Below are 12,769 nucleotides of genomic sequence, written 5' to 3'. Positions count from 1 at the left end.
GCTGCAACGAAATGTTCGAACTCTGCTGGAGACCAAATTTGAATTTGGCTGGGGAATAATCAACCAACTCAGCTGGAACCATGCGTACTGCTGCAACGAAATGTTCGAACTCTGCTGGAGACCAAATTTGAATTTGGCTGGGGAATAATCAACCAACTCAGCTGGGGACGACGAAGAAATAACCGTCTGGAGAAATCAACGAACACCGAGTGTTGATCAATGTTGTCGGGGATGAAAGAGAAATCATGCCTACTGCTTGGGGAGAACCAATAATGATCCACACTTAGGGCTTAATGCTTTCGAATCGTTGTCGATACTCCTTTTAAATGAAATCGATTGCCTAAAATTAATGCTTTTATATGTTTAAGAAAATATGATTTTGATTAAAATTTTATTTTTCAAAATGATCATAATAAAATTTAAAATTATTTGGCTAAATTAAACAAGAGTAGAAACAATTGGATAAACGCTCAACTTTATTTAATAGAATGGTAGTCTGTAAATGACAAGACTCCATAGATCTTTACAAAGTTGAAAATGGTAATTTACATAGAAAAGGGGTACATTGAATATAATGATCACTAATCCTTGTACCAATTCTTGATATCCACTGTGCTCTTGACTGCTATTAGGGACGATGAATCAAAACCGACCGTTGTGCTCAAAAACGTCTTCAAGTCTGAAGATCAGCAGGATGCAGTTACTTGCCATAATCCCTAGTTTTTGCATAAATTGCTCCAATGTGGGGTACTCAATTTATCAGGATAATTCTTTCTGTTTTATGTCTCTAACTTTTTCCTGGATCACCTTTTCAGGTTTTCGATCCACCGAGACACTCATTTTTGCCTAAGTCGCCCTTTTGGGTTTTCAACTTAGCGAGTTGTTCTTTTCTTTTTAGGCGAAGTATTTCTTGACTGCATCTGCGTTCACAGGACGAGTGAACTCTTCACCATCCATAGTTGTAAGGCTCAAAGCACCGCCTGAAAAGGCTCTCTTAACAACATATGGGCCTTCATAATTAGGAGTCCATTTTCCCCTAGAATCTAGTTTGAAAGATAAGATCTTCTTGAGCATAAGGTCACCTTCTCTGAACACGTGAGGTCTGACCTTCTTATCTAATGATTTCTTCATTCTCTGCTGATATAACTGACCATGACACATGGCAATTAATCTCTTCTCTTCAATCAAATTCAACTGGTCATACTTGGTCTGACACCATTCAACCTCGGTTAACTTGGCTTCCATCAACACACACAATGATGGGATCTCAACCTCTACGGGGAGCATATCTTCCATACCATATACAAGAGAGAAAGGGGTTGCCCCAGTTGAAGTACGAATGGATGTACGATATCCGTACAAAGCAAATGGGAGCATCTCATGCCAATCCTTCTATGTCACAACCATCTTCTGGATGATCTTCTTGATGTTCTTATTCGCAGCTTCAACGACCCCATTCATCTTAGGTCTGTAGGGAGAAGAATTATGATGTGCAATCTTGAAGTCTTTGCAAAGAGCTTCCACCATATTGTTGTTCAAGTTCGATCCATTATTAGTAATGATCTTACTTGGCACACCATAACGGAATATAATTTGATTCTTGATAAACCTCACAACTACTTGCTTGGTTACATTTGCATACGATGCCGCTTCAACCCATTTTGTGAAGTAGTCAATAGCCACGAAAATGAAATGATGTCCATTCGAAGCTTTGGGCTCGATCATGCCAATCATATCAATTCCCCACATGGAGAAGGGCCATGGAGAGGGTATGACGTTCAATAGTGTCGGGGGAACATGAGTCTTATCTACATATCTTTAACATTTGTGGCATTTCTTCACAAACTTGCAACAATCAGATTCCATTGTCAGCCAATAGTAACCTGCTCGCAACATCTTCTTCGCCATTGCATGTCCATTGGAATGAGTACCAAAGGAACCTTCATGGACTTCAGTCATCAACAGGTTTGCTTCGTGTCTATCCACACATCTGAGCAGAACCATATCGAATTTTCTTTGGTACAAAACATCACCATTCAGGTAAAAATTGTTGGCTAATCTTCTCAAAGTCTTCTTATCTTTCAAAGATGCCCCAGACGGGTAAATCTGACTTTGGAGGAAACACTTGATGTCATAATACCACGGCTTTTCGTCTTTGATCTCTTCAATAGCAAACACATGAGCTGGCCTATCATGACGTATCACGGTTAAATTGGGAACCTCATTCTAATATTTCACTACGATAATTAAAGCCAATGTTGCAAGAGCATCTGCCATCCGGTTTTCATCTCGAGGGATATGATGAAACTCAGCCTTTGTAAAGAAAGTTGAAATCCTCCTCGCATAATCTCTATATGGAATCAAACTGGGTTGATTCGCCTCCCATTCACCTTTGATTTGATTTACAAACAAAGTTGAATCTCCATAGACGTCTAAATACTTGATTCTGAGATCAATGGATTCTTCAAGCCCCATAATGCAAGCTTCATACTCAGCCATATTGTTTGTACACTTGAAAGTCAATCTAGCTATAAATGGAAAATGCATACCTTGTGGAGTAATAATCACTGCCCAATGCCATTTCCATATTGATTAACAGCTCCATCAAATACCATGCCCCAACGGGAACCAGGTTATGGCCCTTCTTCAAGAAATGGTTCATCACAATCTTTCATTTTCAAGTATAAAATCTCTTCATCGGGAAAATCATACTACACTGACTGGTAATCTTCGATTGGTTGGTGAGGCAAATGATCAGCCAAGATACTGCCTTTGATAGCTTTCTAAGACCGGTATTCAATATCATACTCTGATAACAACATCTGCCAATGGGCAATCCTCCCAGTTAAAGCAGGTTTCTCAAATATATACTTGATTGGGTCCATTTTGGATATCAACTAAGTGGTATGACTCAACGTATACTGACGCAGACGTTTAGCAGCCCAAGCCAATGCACAACAAGTCTTCTCAAGCATAGAATACCGAGTCTCACAGTCGGTGAATTTCTTACTGAGGTAGTAGATAGTAAATTCTTTCTTTCTAGTCTCATCTTGCTAACCTAGAACACAACTGATACTCTCTTCAAGCACAGCCAAATACATGATCAACGGTCTTCCTTCAACAGGTGGAGACAGAATCGGAGGTTCAAGCAAATATTCTTTGATACTGTCAAAAGCTTTCTTGCAATCCTCGGTCCAATCACAAGATTGATCTTTCCGAAGAAGCTTGAATATAGGCGGACATGTGGCAGTCATGTGTGAAATGAATCTTGAGATATAATTCAAGCAACCGAGAAAACCTTTGACTTGCTTCTCAGTTTTGGGCGCAGGCATCTCTAGTATTGCTTGACCTTGGTAGGATCAACTTCAATACCCTTCTCGCTGACAATAAAGCCCAACCACTTACCATGAAATTCTGGTATCACATATGAGATGTCGAAGGTAATATCACGACACTAATATCTGAACAATAAGTGAAATATGAACAGAATAAAAACCAGGAACCAATTGAAAAATGACACAAGGAACTGTTAACCTAGTTTGGTGCAAACACACCTACGTCTAGGGGGCTACCAAGCCAGGAAGGAAATCCACTAAACAGAATTAGTTCAAAGACTCTCAGCAAACAACTTCAAGTTACAGTCTTTTCACCTAATCTCTACCCGTGTGATTTCTATCTAAGAACTCTTAGACATGAGACCCTACTCATTCCCCTTCAATCACAACAGTGATACTAGAACAAATACCAAAAAGAAAGAAGACACACTTCAAGGACACACACTTGATCTTTCTTAAAAGCTTCAATCAAGTAAACAAATACACTTGTACTTTAAAGCTTAGAGTGGACAAATTACAACTCAAAAAACTCAGTCCAATTGACACATCAACAAGATGGATGAATGGCTCATAATTCATAAACGCACACAAGACTAAAACCCTAATACTCACTCACTTCACCATACGTGTTTTCAATATATAAAACAGGGTTTACATAGTCTTTAAATAGAAGCTTTCTAAATGGGCCTGGGCAGCATGAAACCCTAATTCTATTTATTGCGTACTCCCTAAGAAATAGCAGTGAATCATTCCTTTTCAGGAAACAGAATATTCTGGATTTAAATAGAATTACTCCTTGAATAATGCATGCAATCTCCACATAAGCACAGAAAGACTTGCATGAAAAGCGCAACAACAAAATACGTAACATTCAGACAGAATATTTTGTATGCACATGTCGTAACATCGGGTCTGACATCTTGAATAAATCCCACACAACCATATCAAACAACCTGCAGAAAGTTGATATCACATGTCAAGACTACAAGCGTGACATCTTGTGATAACACTAAGTTTTACCAAAATTGATGCCAATTCATAGAACCAACAAACTCCCCCTTTGGCAAATTTTGGCTAAAACAAACAACATATCACACGTTCACAAGAAATCAATCAGAGCATCAGTTCAGCAATAGAAAAAAAACATACACACATCACTAGCAAAAATAACAACTAGTAAACATCAGGACACACAAGCGCTTGTACTCTCCCTCAAGTCCATGCAACTTCCCATAACACAACAGCTCCCCCTTAAGCCAGTCTACAACAAGCAACAACCACACTGCTTCACACAAATAGAACACAGGGAATTCTCCCCTTGTACCAAACAAATAAGCACCAGAATTATCCCCCTGTATCAGACCAACAGAGCAACAACAATACTACAGAGCTAAGCTAAGATACTCAGCTACATCTACAGCTACTTCTCCCCCTTTTTAGCCAAAAGAGACCAAAAAGACAAAATAAATGTTTATCTAGTCATTAACAGAAATACCAGAAGTTAAATAGTTACATCACCAAGTACATACACAACTGTAAGAATTCTGAAAAACAAACAAAAAAACACAAAGAAATCCACCAAAAAACCAAGAAAACCATCAAAACAAGAGGGACCAAAGCCAACAGAGCTACTCAGTAGAGCTTGAGTTTGCAACCTCTTCAGCAACACCAGAAGCAGAATTTCCACTCGCATCATCATTGTTAGCAGACCTCTCACTAGAGGTGTGGGTTTCAGCTTCTTCTTCACGGCTGACATTAGCATGTTCAACATTTTCACCCTTAGCCTGCTCCAAGCTTTCAATCAAGGCTTCCCAAGATTGTTTTCTAGTTGTGGCTACCCTAATCCCTTCACCTAGCTCTTTGCATGTTTCCTTAAGCTCAGCAATTGCTCCAACTTTTGAGACTGGCCTCCTCATGGCAGATGTCATGGCAATATCCTCGACATGACTGCCTTCAAAGAGTTTGTAGTACACAAACAGAGTTGGTTTTCTCCTACTAGGTAAATTATTTGAGCACAGAATACCAGGATGTTGATTCAAGATAATTCCATAGATCATAGAGGGAAAAGAAATTGGAAGCTTAACTGCATTAGTAGTTGCATGCTTGATGATTTGATCAAACATATATCTATCATAGTCAAATTTCACTTTTGTCCCAACAGCAAAAATAAACCTCCCAAGAGTATTAGCAATGGTGGAGATATGGTTGGTAGGGACCCAGTTAGCAGCTCCTATTTTATGCATGATAGCATAATTGATAGTCAACTTCCCAGCAGGAAGATGCTTTTTAAAGGGCCAAACTTTCACCTGCTTAGCTGTAATCTCCCTACAGACCTGATTGTCTGTAACCTCTAATTCTCCTGCACCCTCATTATTTCTGCCTAGAAAATTATTAATAACAGTAGGAGAGAATGTTACACACTTACCCCTCACATACACCTTGCATAACTCCTTGTTGTTCTTATCAGAAATATCCTCAGGAATATTAATAATAAATTCCTTGACTAAACCTTCGTAGATTAAGAGAACCCAGCAACAGTGTTCTAAAGCCCAACAGCTTGTATCAGGTCCATGACCTCCTTGACATCAACGACATCTTTTCTCAATTCCCTTTCAACAGCTACCCTTCTCTGAATCACAAATTTCCACTTAGCAGCTCCATCCTCAAGATGGAAGGAGACGTTATCCAAATGAACAGTAGGTACTTTAACAGGAGACTTTCTAACAGTAGTTTTCTTCGCAGGTGAGATGTCAGGGAGATCTTCCTCAACATCCTCTTCAGGCTCAGAATCATCTCTGACCTTCCTCTTCTTTATTTCAACCTTGCTCCATGGTTTGGAGGGACCAATGACATCAATCTTCTTAGCTTCTCTAGCTAACATAAGTTCAGCCACAGATTTTCCTTTGCGAGTCTTCATGCGTTTAGCCAGACTTGGCTTTATGTGATGAGTCAAGCTTTCCTCTTGATCATCAGAGCTACCATCCTCTAGATCAATCACAACATTTGCATCATCATGCTTCTCAAAGTGGGAAGCATTAGCCATGTTAGAGGCCACAGATTTCCCTTTGTCAGACACAGTTTACCCTAGAGAGCGCAACTCTTCAGCAGCCAAGGCCTTTTCAGAACTGGAGGAATCATCACCCTTACCACTAGGTTGTTCAACCTCAGGAGGGGGATACATTTGAGCAATGGGAGTAGAAACCCCCTTCACAGAGTGGCCTTCATTAAGAATTCTAGTAACTATGTCTCTTATAACACGATTAGTATAGTGTGTTCCTTCCTTATACTTAGTGACAGGATTTGAACCAGACGGAATACTAGAGGGATTACCTTAATTGGAACATGCAGAAGTGGAGGCATCAATGGAGATGGGTTGGTTCAAATCAATGTCCGCGGTGGGAATAACAGAGAGAGGAGCAACATCCAGAATCTCATCATCAGGGACGCCCATGGGAGGAACACTAAATTTTGGAGTAGACTTAGTATTTTTTGAAGTAGATGTATCTTGACGTTATGACATTTTGGAGTTTTTCTGGAAAAAGTCAGGTTGCCCTAGCAGAGGTTTGTGGAGAAGGAAAAGGAAGATGGAATAGTTGGAGTAGTTAATGGGGTTATAGGGGTAGCATGTGAAGATGGAATAGATGGTATTTCCAATACAAGGTAATGATTTACCATAATGAGGGTACTTTATTTTAGGAAAATAGACTATAATTTGAGTACTTTTTCCACTCCATATTAATTGCTATAAATTTTCATAAATGCAAATCCCTAATCTCCCTCTCAGGAATTCAAATTGATTTGCATCCAAGGCCTTTGTAAAAATATCAGCTAATTGCATCTCAGTAGCAACATGCTCTAAGGCTACAATCTTATCCTCCATAAGTTCTCTAATAAAATGGTGATGGATATCAATATGTTCGGTCCTGTTGTGTTGAATAGGGTTCTTTGAGATGTTTATAGCACTCAGGTTGTCACAGTATAATGTCATGACATCTTGTGTGACATTGTATTCAGTCAGCATTTGTTTCATCCATACCAGTTGAGAACAACTACTTCCAGCTGCTATGTATTCAGCTTCAGTAGTAGATAGAGAAACACAATTTTTCTTCTTACTATACCATGATATTAGATTGTTCCCCAAGAAGAAACATCCTCCTGATGTGCTTTTCCTATCATCAGCACTTCCAACCCAATCAACATCACAATAGCCAGACAACACAGAATCAGATCCATGAATGTATAGCATCCCATAGTCACAAGTGCCACTGACATATTTCAGGATCCTTTTCACTTGGTTTATATGGCTCACCTTTGGTTCAGCTTTATATCTAGCACATACACCTACAGCAAAAGCAATGTCAGGTCTGCTTGCTGTAAGATATAGCAACTCCCTATCATGCTTCTGTAGAGACTTTGATCCACACTGACACCATTTTCATCTTTAGACAACTTCAGATGAGTAGGACAGGTTCCATCTTGTGGCTTGCATTCTCCATGCCAAACTTCTTAACTATATTCTTGGCATATTTACTTTGAGATAGAAAGATAGAATCTTCCATCTACTTGACTTGCAGACCAAGAAAATAAGTTAGTTCTCCAACAAGACTCATCTCAAATTCGGACTGCATTTGTTCAACAAAATGTTGAACCATCTTACTTGACATCCCACCAAACACAATATCATCCACATAGATCTGAGCAATCATGAACTTTCCTCCTTCATCCTTGACAAATAAAGTCTTATCAATGCCTCCCTTTCTGTATCCATTGTCAATGAGAAAACACTGTGAGTCTCTCATACCAAGCTCTAGGATCTTATTTCAACCCATAAAGAGCTTTCCTCAACTTATACACATGCTTTGGAAGATTTGGATCTGTGAATCCCTTTGGTTATTCAACATATACTTCCTCATTCAAGTAGCCATTTAAGAAGGCACTTTTCACATCCATTTGGAAAAGTTTAAACTTCATAATACATGCCACTCCTAGCAATAATCTAATGGACTCCAGGCGAGCTACATGTGCAAATGTTTCATCAAAGTCAACTCCTTCAACTTGAGTGTATCCTTGAGCTACTAACCTTGCTTTATTCCTAGTAACCACACCTTTTTCATCAGATTTATTCTTGTATACCCACTTTGTTCCAATAATATTTACTCCTTCAGGTCTTGGAACCAAATCCCATACTTCATTTCTCTTGAATTGGCCTAACTCTTCCTGCATGGCATTGATCCAGAATTCATCAGTTAAAGCTTCTTTAACATTCTTAGGCTCAATCTTTGACACAAAATAGGCATGTGAGATCACTTCCTTTGATCTAGTGGTGACTCCTTTATTTAGATCTCCTATAATGAGATATTTAGGATGATCCTTCTGAATTCTGATAAAGGGTCACTTGTTTACTTGATCAGCTTCAGGTTCAGCCTGAGTGGACTTACTCTCACTACTTTTATCAAAAGGTTCAGCTGGGGCATCATTCAAAAATGTTTCAACATCGTCTGTGACATCAGTCTCTTGATCATCAACAACAACATTGATAGATTCCATCATAACTTGAGTTCTGGAATTAAAGACTCTAAAGGCTCTGCTATTTGCTGAGTAGCCCAGAAATATTCCTTCATCACTCTTGGGGTCCATTTTCCTTCTTTGTTCACGATCAGCCAGGATATAGCATTTACTACCAAACACATGGAAGTATTTGACAGTAGGTCTTCTTCCCTTCCAGACTTCATATAAAGTGGTTGAGGTCCCTTTTCTCAAGGTTACTATGTTATGAACATAACAAGCAGTGTTCATAGCTTCATCCCAAAAGTGGTAAGGCAACTTCTTAGCATGAATCATAGCTCTAGAAGATTCTTGGAGAGTTCTATTTTTCCTTTCCACCACACCATTTTGGTGAGGGGTAATGGGAGAAGACAACTCGTGTCCAATCCCTTCAGATGAACAGAAATCAGCAAATTTATTGTTTTCAAATTCTTTCCCATGATCACTTCTGATTCTAATAACATGACTCTCTCTTTCTCTTTGAAGTCTTTGGCAAAGGTCTTTGAACACATCAAACACATTAGATTTTTCCCTTATAAAATTCACCCAGGTATATCTGGAGAAGTCATCCACCACAACATAAGCATACCTTTTTCCACCAAGACTTTCCACCTGCATAGGCCCCATCAAGTCCATATGGAGAAGTTCCAGCACTTTAGATGTGGTGTCATGTCTGATCTTCTGATGTGACATCTTTGTCTGCTTTCCAATCTGACATTCACCATATACTCTTCCTTCTTCAATCTTTAGTTTTGGGATTCCTCTGACATCTTCAATAGATATGATCCTCTTCATCGCTTTAAGATGCAGATGACCTAGTTTTTGATGCCATAGTTTCACTTCTTCTTCTTTATCTATAACATATATTGATGAATAGCTAGTTTCTTGAGGAATCCACATGTAGAAGTTGTCCTTAGATCTGACTCCTCTCATGATCACTTCATTTTTTGCATTAGTAACCAACATTCAGTTTATGTGAAGTTCACATTGAGACCTTGATCACATAGTTGACTGATGTTGATCAGGTTTGCAGTCAATCCTTTAACAAGCAACACATTATCAAGGTTAGGAACTCCAGAGCAATTTAGCTTTCCAATCCCCTTGATTTCACCTTTTGCTCCATCACCAAAAGTTACATAGCTGGTGACATGAGATTGGAGGTCAACCAGCAAATTTTTGCTTCCAGTCATGTGTCTGGAGCATCCATTGTCAAAGTACGAATCTTCTTTGGCTAAGACTCTGAAGGAAGTGTGAGCTATCTGAAGGAGAAGAGCGATCCAAAACGCAGCGGAATTTAAAATTTCTCCTTTAATGATCCTTACGAATGGGCATGATCAGTGATAGAATCGTTACCTCTTATGGCGATTGTAACCTTTGATGCAGATCTATGGAGCGATCACGAATGCTGAACGATGACAACGCCTCTACTCAGTCCACACGAATGGATTCCTTCAATCTCAGTGCTAGCTGCTACGAATGAAGGCTTTGAGTGAGAGAGAGAGAGAGAGAGAGAGGGAAACGAAATTGCAACTGCACAAATGCTTCTACACAAGGGTTCTATTTATAGAACCACTTGTGTGGGCTGCAAGCTGAAAAGCTCACTCAAGTGTATGTGGCCCATATCTTATAATATGCCAAAATCACTTAAGCGCGTGGTACCTTACCATATTTCGTATTCTACTTAAGTACACCGTACCTTACGATGTTCTACAATTCACTTAAGAGCACCGTACATTACGGTATTCCTTAGTTACTCTATCTCTCATCAATCCGTCCTTTTGTGTGTGACCCTATAGGTTTTCGCGGCATTGGCAATTATATTAAATCACGTGTTTAACATAATAAACAGTGAGCGGTATCTAGCAACACATCACTACTACCCAAGACACGAAAATGTCATGTGATCTGACAAATCCTTTTGTGATAATACTTATATGTATAATTACCCTTTTTCCCTTATGTCTATATTGAACACAAGGCATAGACCATGTCATCCTTGTCCAGTTCAATATTGGACCCATAGACATTTGTCTTGTTACGCAGGATGGGCAAATTCCATCTAGGTCACTCATGTCCCTTAGCACGCTTCGTGGAGTACCCATCAACTGTCTTTATGGTCATCCAGTTACGGACAATGTTTGATCAGCAATAAGGCACTCAACTCTACATATAGGGTCCATAGTGGTTTCAGGTCGAAGGGTGGTATACACCATTATAACCATGAGAATAACTTATGACACTTTGCATAACATTCTATATAGTATTCTCATAGCGGGTCAATCCAGTATAAATATTACTCTTAACATTCATACCTATATTTAAGACTTGATAACTCCTTATCCATGATCCATGAGATGTGATCATCGGTCTATATACATAATAGTGTTAATGCTTTAATATTATTCCATTTCACAATAAAGCTCGACTATGGATACTTTAAGAATAGTGTCCTTATGTTTAATATGATCTCATGATTAAGTCACACTTGATACATTAAACGGACTATCTAGTCTAGGGATTTTATTAGACAAACATAATAAAGAAAAAGCCTTTTATTATTAATAAATAATTCGATACAAGTACCAAAAGTATTGGCCTCTAGGGCTTACACCAACACTATCAAGTTAGTAGTACCAACCCTAGGAACCTGTAAGACCCCAATTTTGACACTAAGATCCCTCATGCATTCCATCATAAGCATTAGCATTGGGATCATATATTGGCATCCTCCTTACCCCTCTTTCATTTGGGTTTGTTTTAGGAGAGATCACCAAGCACTTTGTTATTATATCATACTTGTATTTTATCATTTTACTAACTAAAATACCAAAAATATGTTCTTGTATCTATCTAACTCCTTTGTAGGTAGGGCATGATCTCATTGATTCATTGATCACATCTAGGGTTTGAGACCCTCATTAACAAAGAGCACAACCAAGAATTGATTCAAGAATGGTTATGAACATCATATATAAGTCCCAATTTATCTCTACATGTTATATTGATTAAGTTTTCTTCAAGAGTTTGAAGGTGATTTTCCTTGGAAACCCTAGTTTGATTGGGTATCTTGAGTAACTTCTCCAACAAGCTATTTCACCAATTGATCAAATTCCTCAAGGGACACTTAAAACTTCATCATATTATACATATATGGTCTACCATGAGCCAAGAAAGTCAAGAGAATTGGAAGTTAGCAAGTTGGTTGATGGTGGTTGGCTAGATGAATTCATCTAATCCAAACGGGGTCTCCCTAGACCCTATCTCCTACAATTTTCACCATATGAAAATTATTCCAAGATAAAACTTACTCTAAATGACATTATAAACAACTTTCATGTTTAGACCTAGATCTAGTTTTTCTTGGAAAATCATTTTCTATGTTGAGACATTATAGGTCATTTTGTCTAAACCCTAATTTGAAAGTCAACTTCCCAAGACCATAACTTGCTCAATTTTTATGAGATGAAAGATTTCCAAGTTTCACAATAAAATTAAATATGTCTACTTTAACTTTTATGTTTGGAGTGGGAGCAAATTCAACTTCTTTGAACATGTGATATGAGGCTACATTATAGGTCCCTTTTGACCTATACCATTGATCAATTGATTTTTCCAAACTTCAAAAATGCATAACTCTATCATTTCAAATCCAAATGACATGAAATTGGTGACCATTTTAAATTTATTTAAGATAGCTACAACGTTTATGAATACACTTTTCTCATTTGAAGCTCCCATAAAAAGTTAAGCAAGGTGGAATATTGAGACATATGGCTTGACACTTAGAAAAATTTTGACATGTCAAATTTTTCCAAACATCCACCTCAAATATCTCCAAGTTCAAAGCTCCAAATGAAAAAGTGTTCAACATCAAACTTGTTCGTCTTGAT

General features: G+C 38.4%; 1 protein-coding gene across 1 annotated transcript; it reads right to left on the bottom strand.

The window, feature by feature from the left end:
• Nucleotides 1-4,963: 4,963 nt before the first annotated feature.
• Nucleotides 4,964-6,378, bottom strand: LOC127095811 (uncharacterized). The gene is made up of 2 exons (XM_051034448.1): nucleotides 5,911-6,378; nucleotides 4,964-5,794 (listed from the first exon to the last, which is right to left on the bottom strand). The coding sequence occupies exons 1-2, from the start codon at nucleotides 6,376-6,378 to the stop codon at nucleotides 4,964-4,966; spliced, it is 1,299 nt and encodes a 432-aa protein (XP_050890405.1).
• Nucleotides 6,379-12,769: the final 6,391 nt, after the last annotated feature.

Source organism: Lathyrus oleraceus, chromosome 6 (genome assembly GCF_024323335.1).
Source record: "Lathyrus oleraceus cultivar Zhongwan6 chromosome 6, CAAS_Psat_ZW6_1.0, whole genome shotgun sequence".
NCBI classification, from domain to species: Eukaryota; Viridiplantae; Streptophyta; class Magnoliopsida; order Fabales; family Fabaceae; genus Lathyrus; species Lathyrus oleraceus.
This window is presented reverse-complemented; position numbering and strand designations above follow the sequence as displayed.

What these genes read in the sequence shown, in the direction of transcription:
- LOC127095811 (XM_051034448.1), bottom strand. Translation starts at nt 6,378, where the DNA reads ATGGCTAATGCTTCCCACTTTGAGAAGCATGATGATGCAAATGTTGTG. An exon ending in ATGTCGTTGATGTCAAGGAG is followed by an intron (nt 5,795 to 5,910) that starts GTCATGGACCTG and finishes ATTTCTGATAAG; the next exon opens with AACAACAAGGAGTTATGCAA.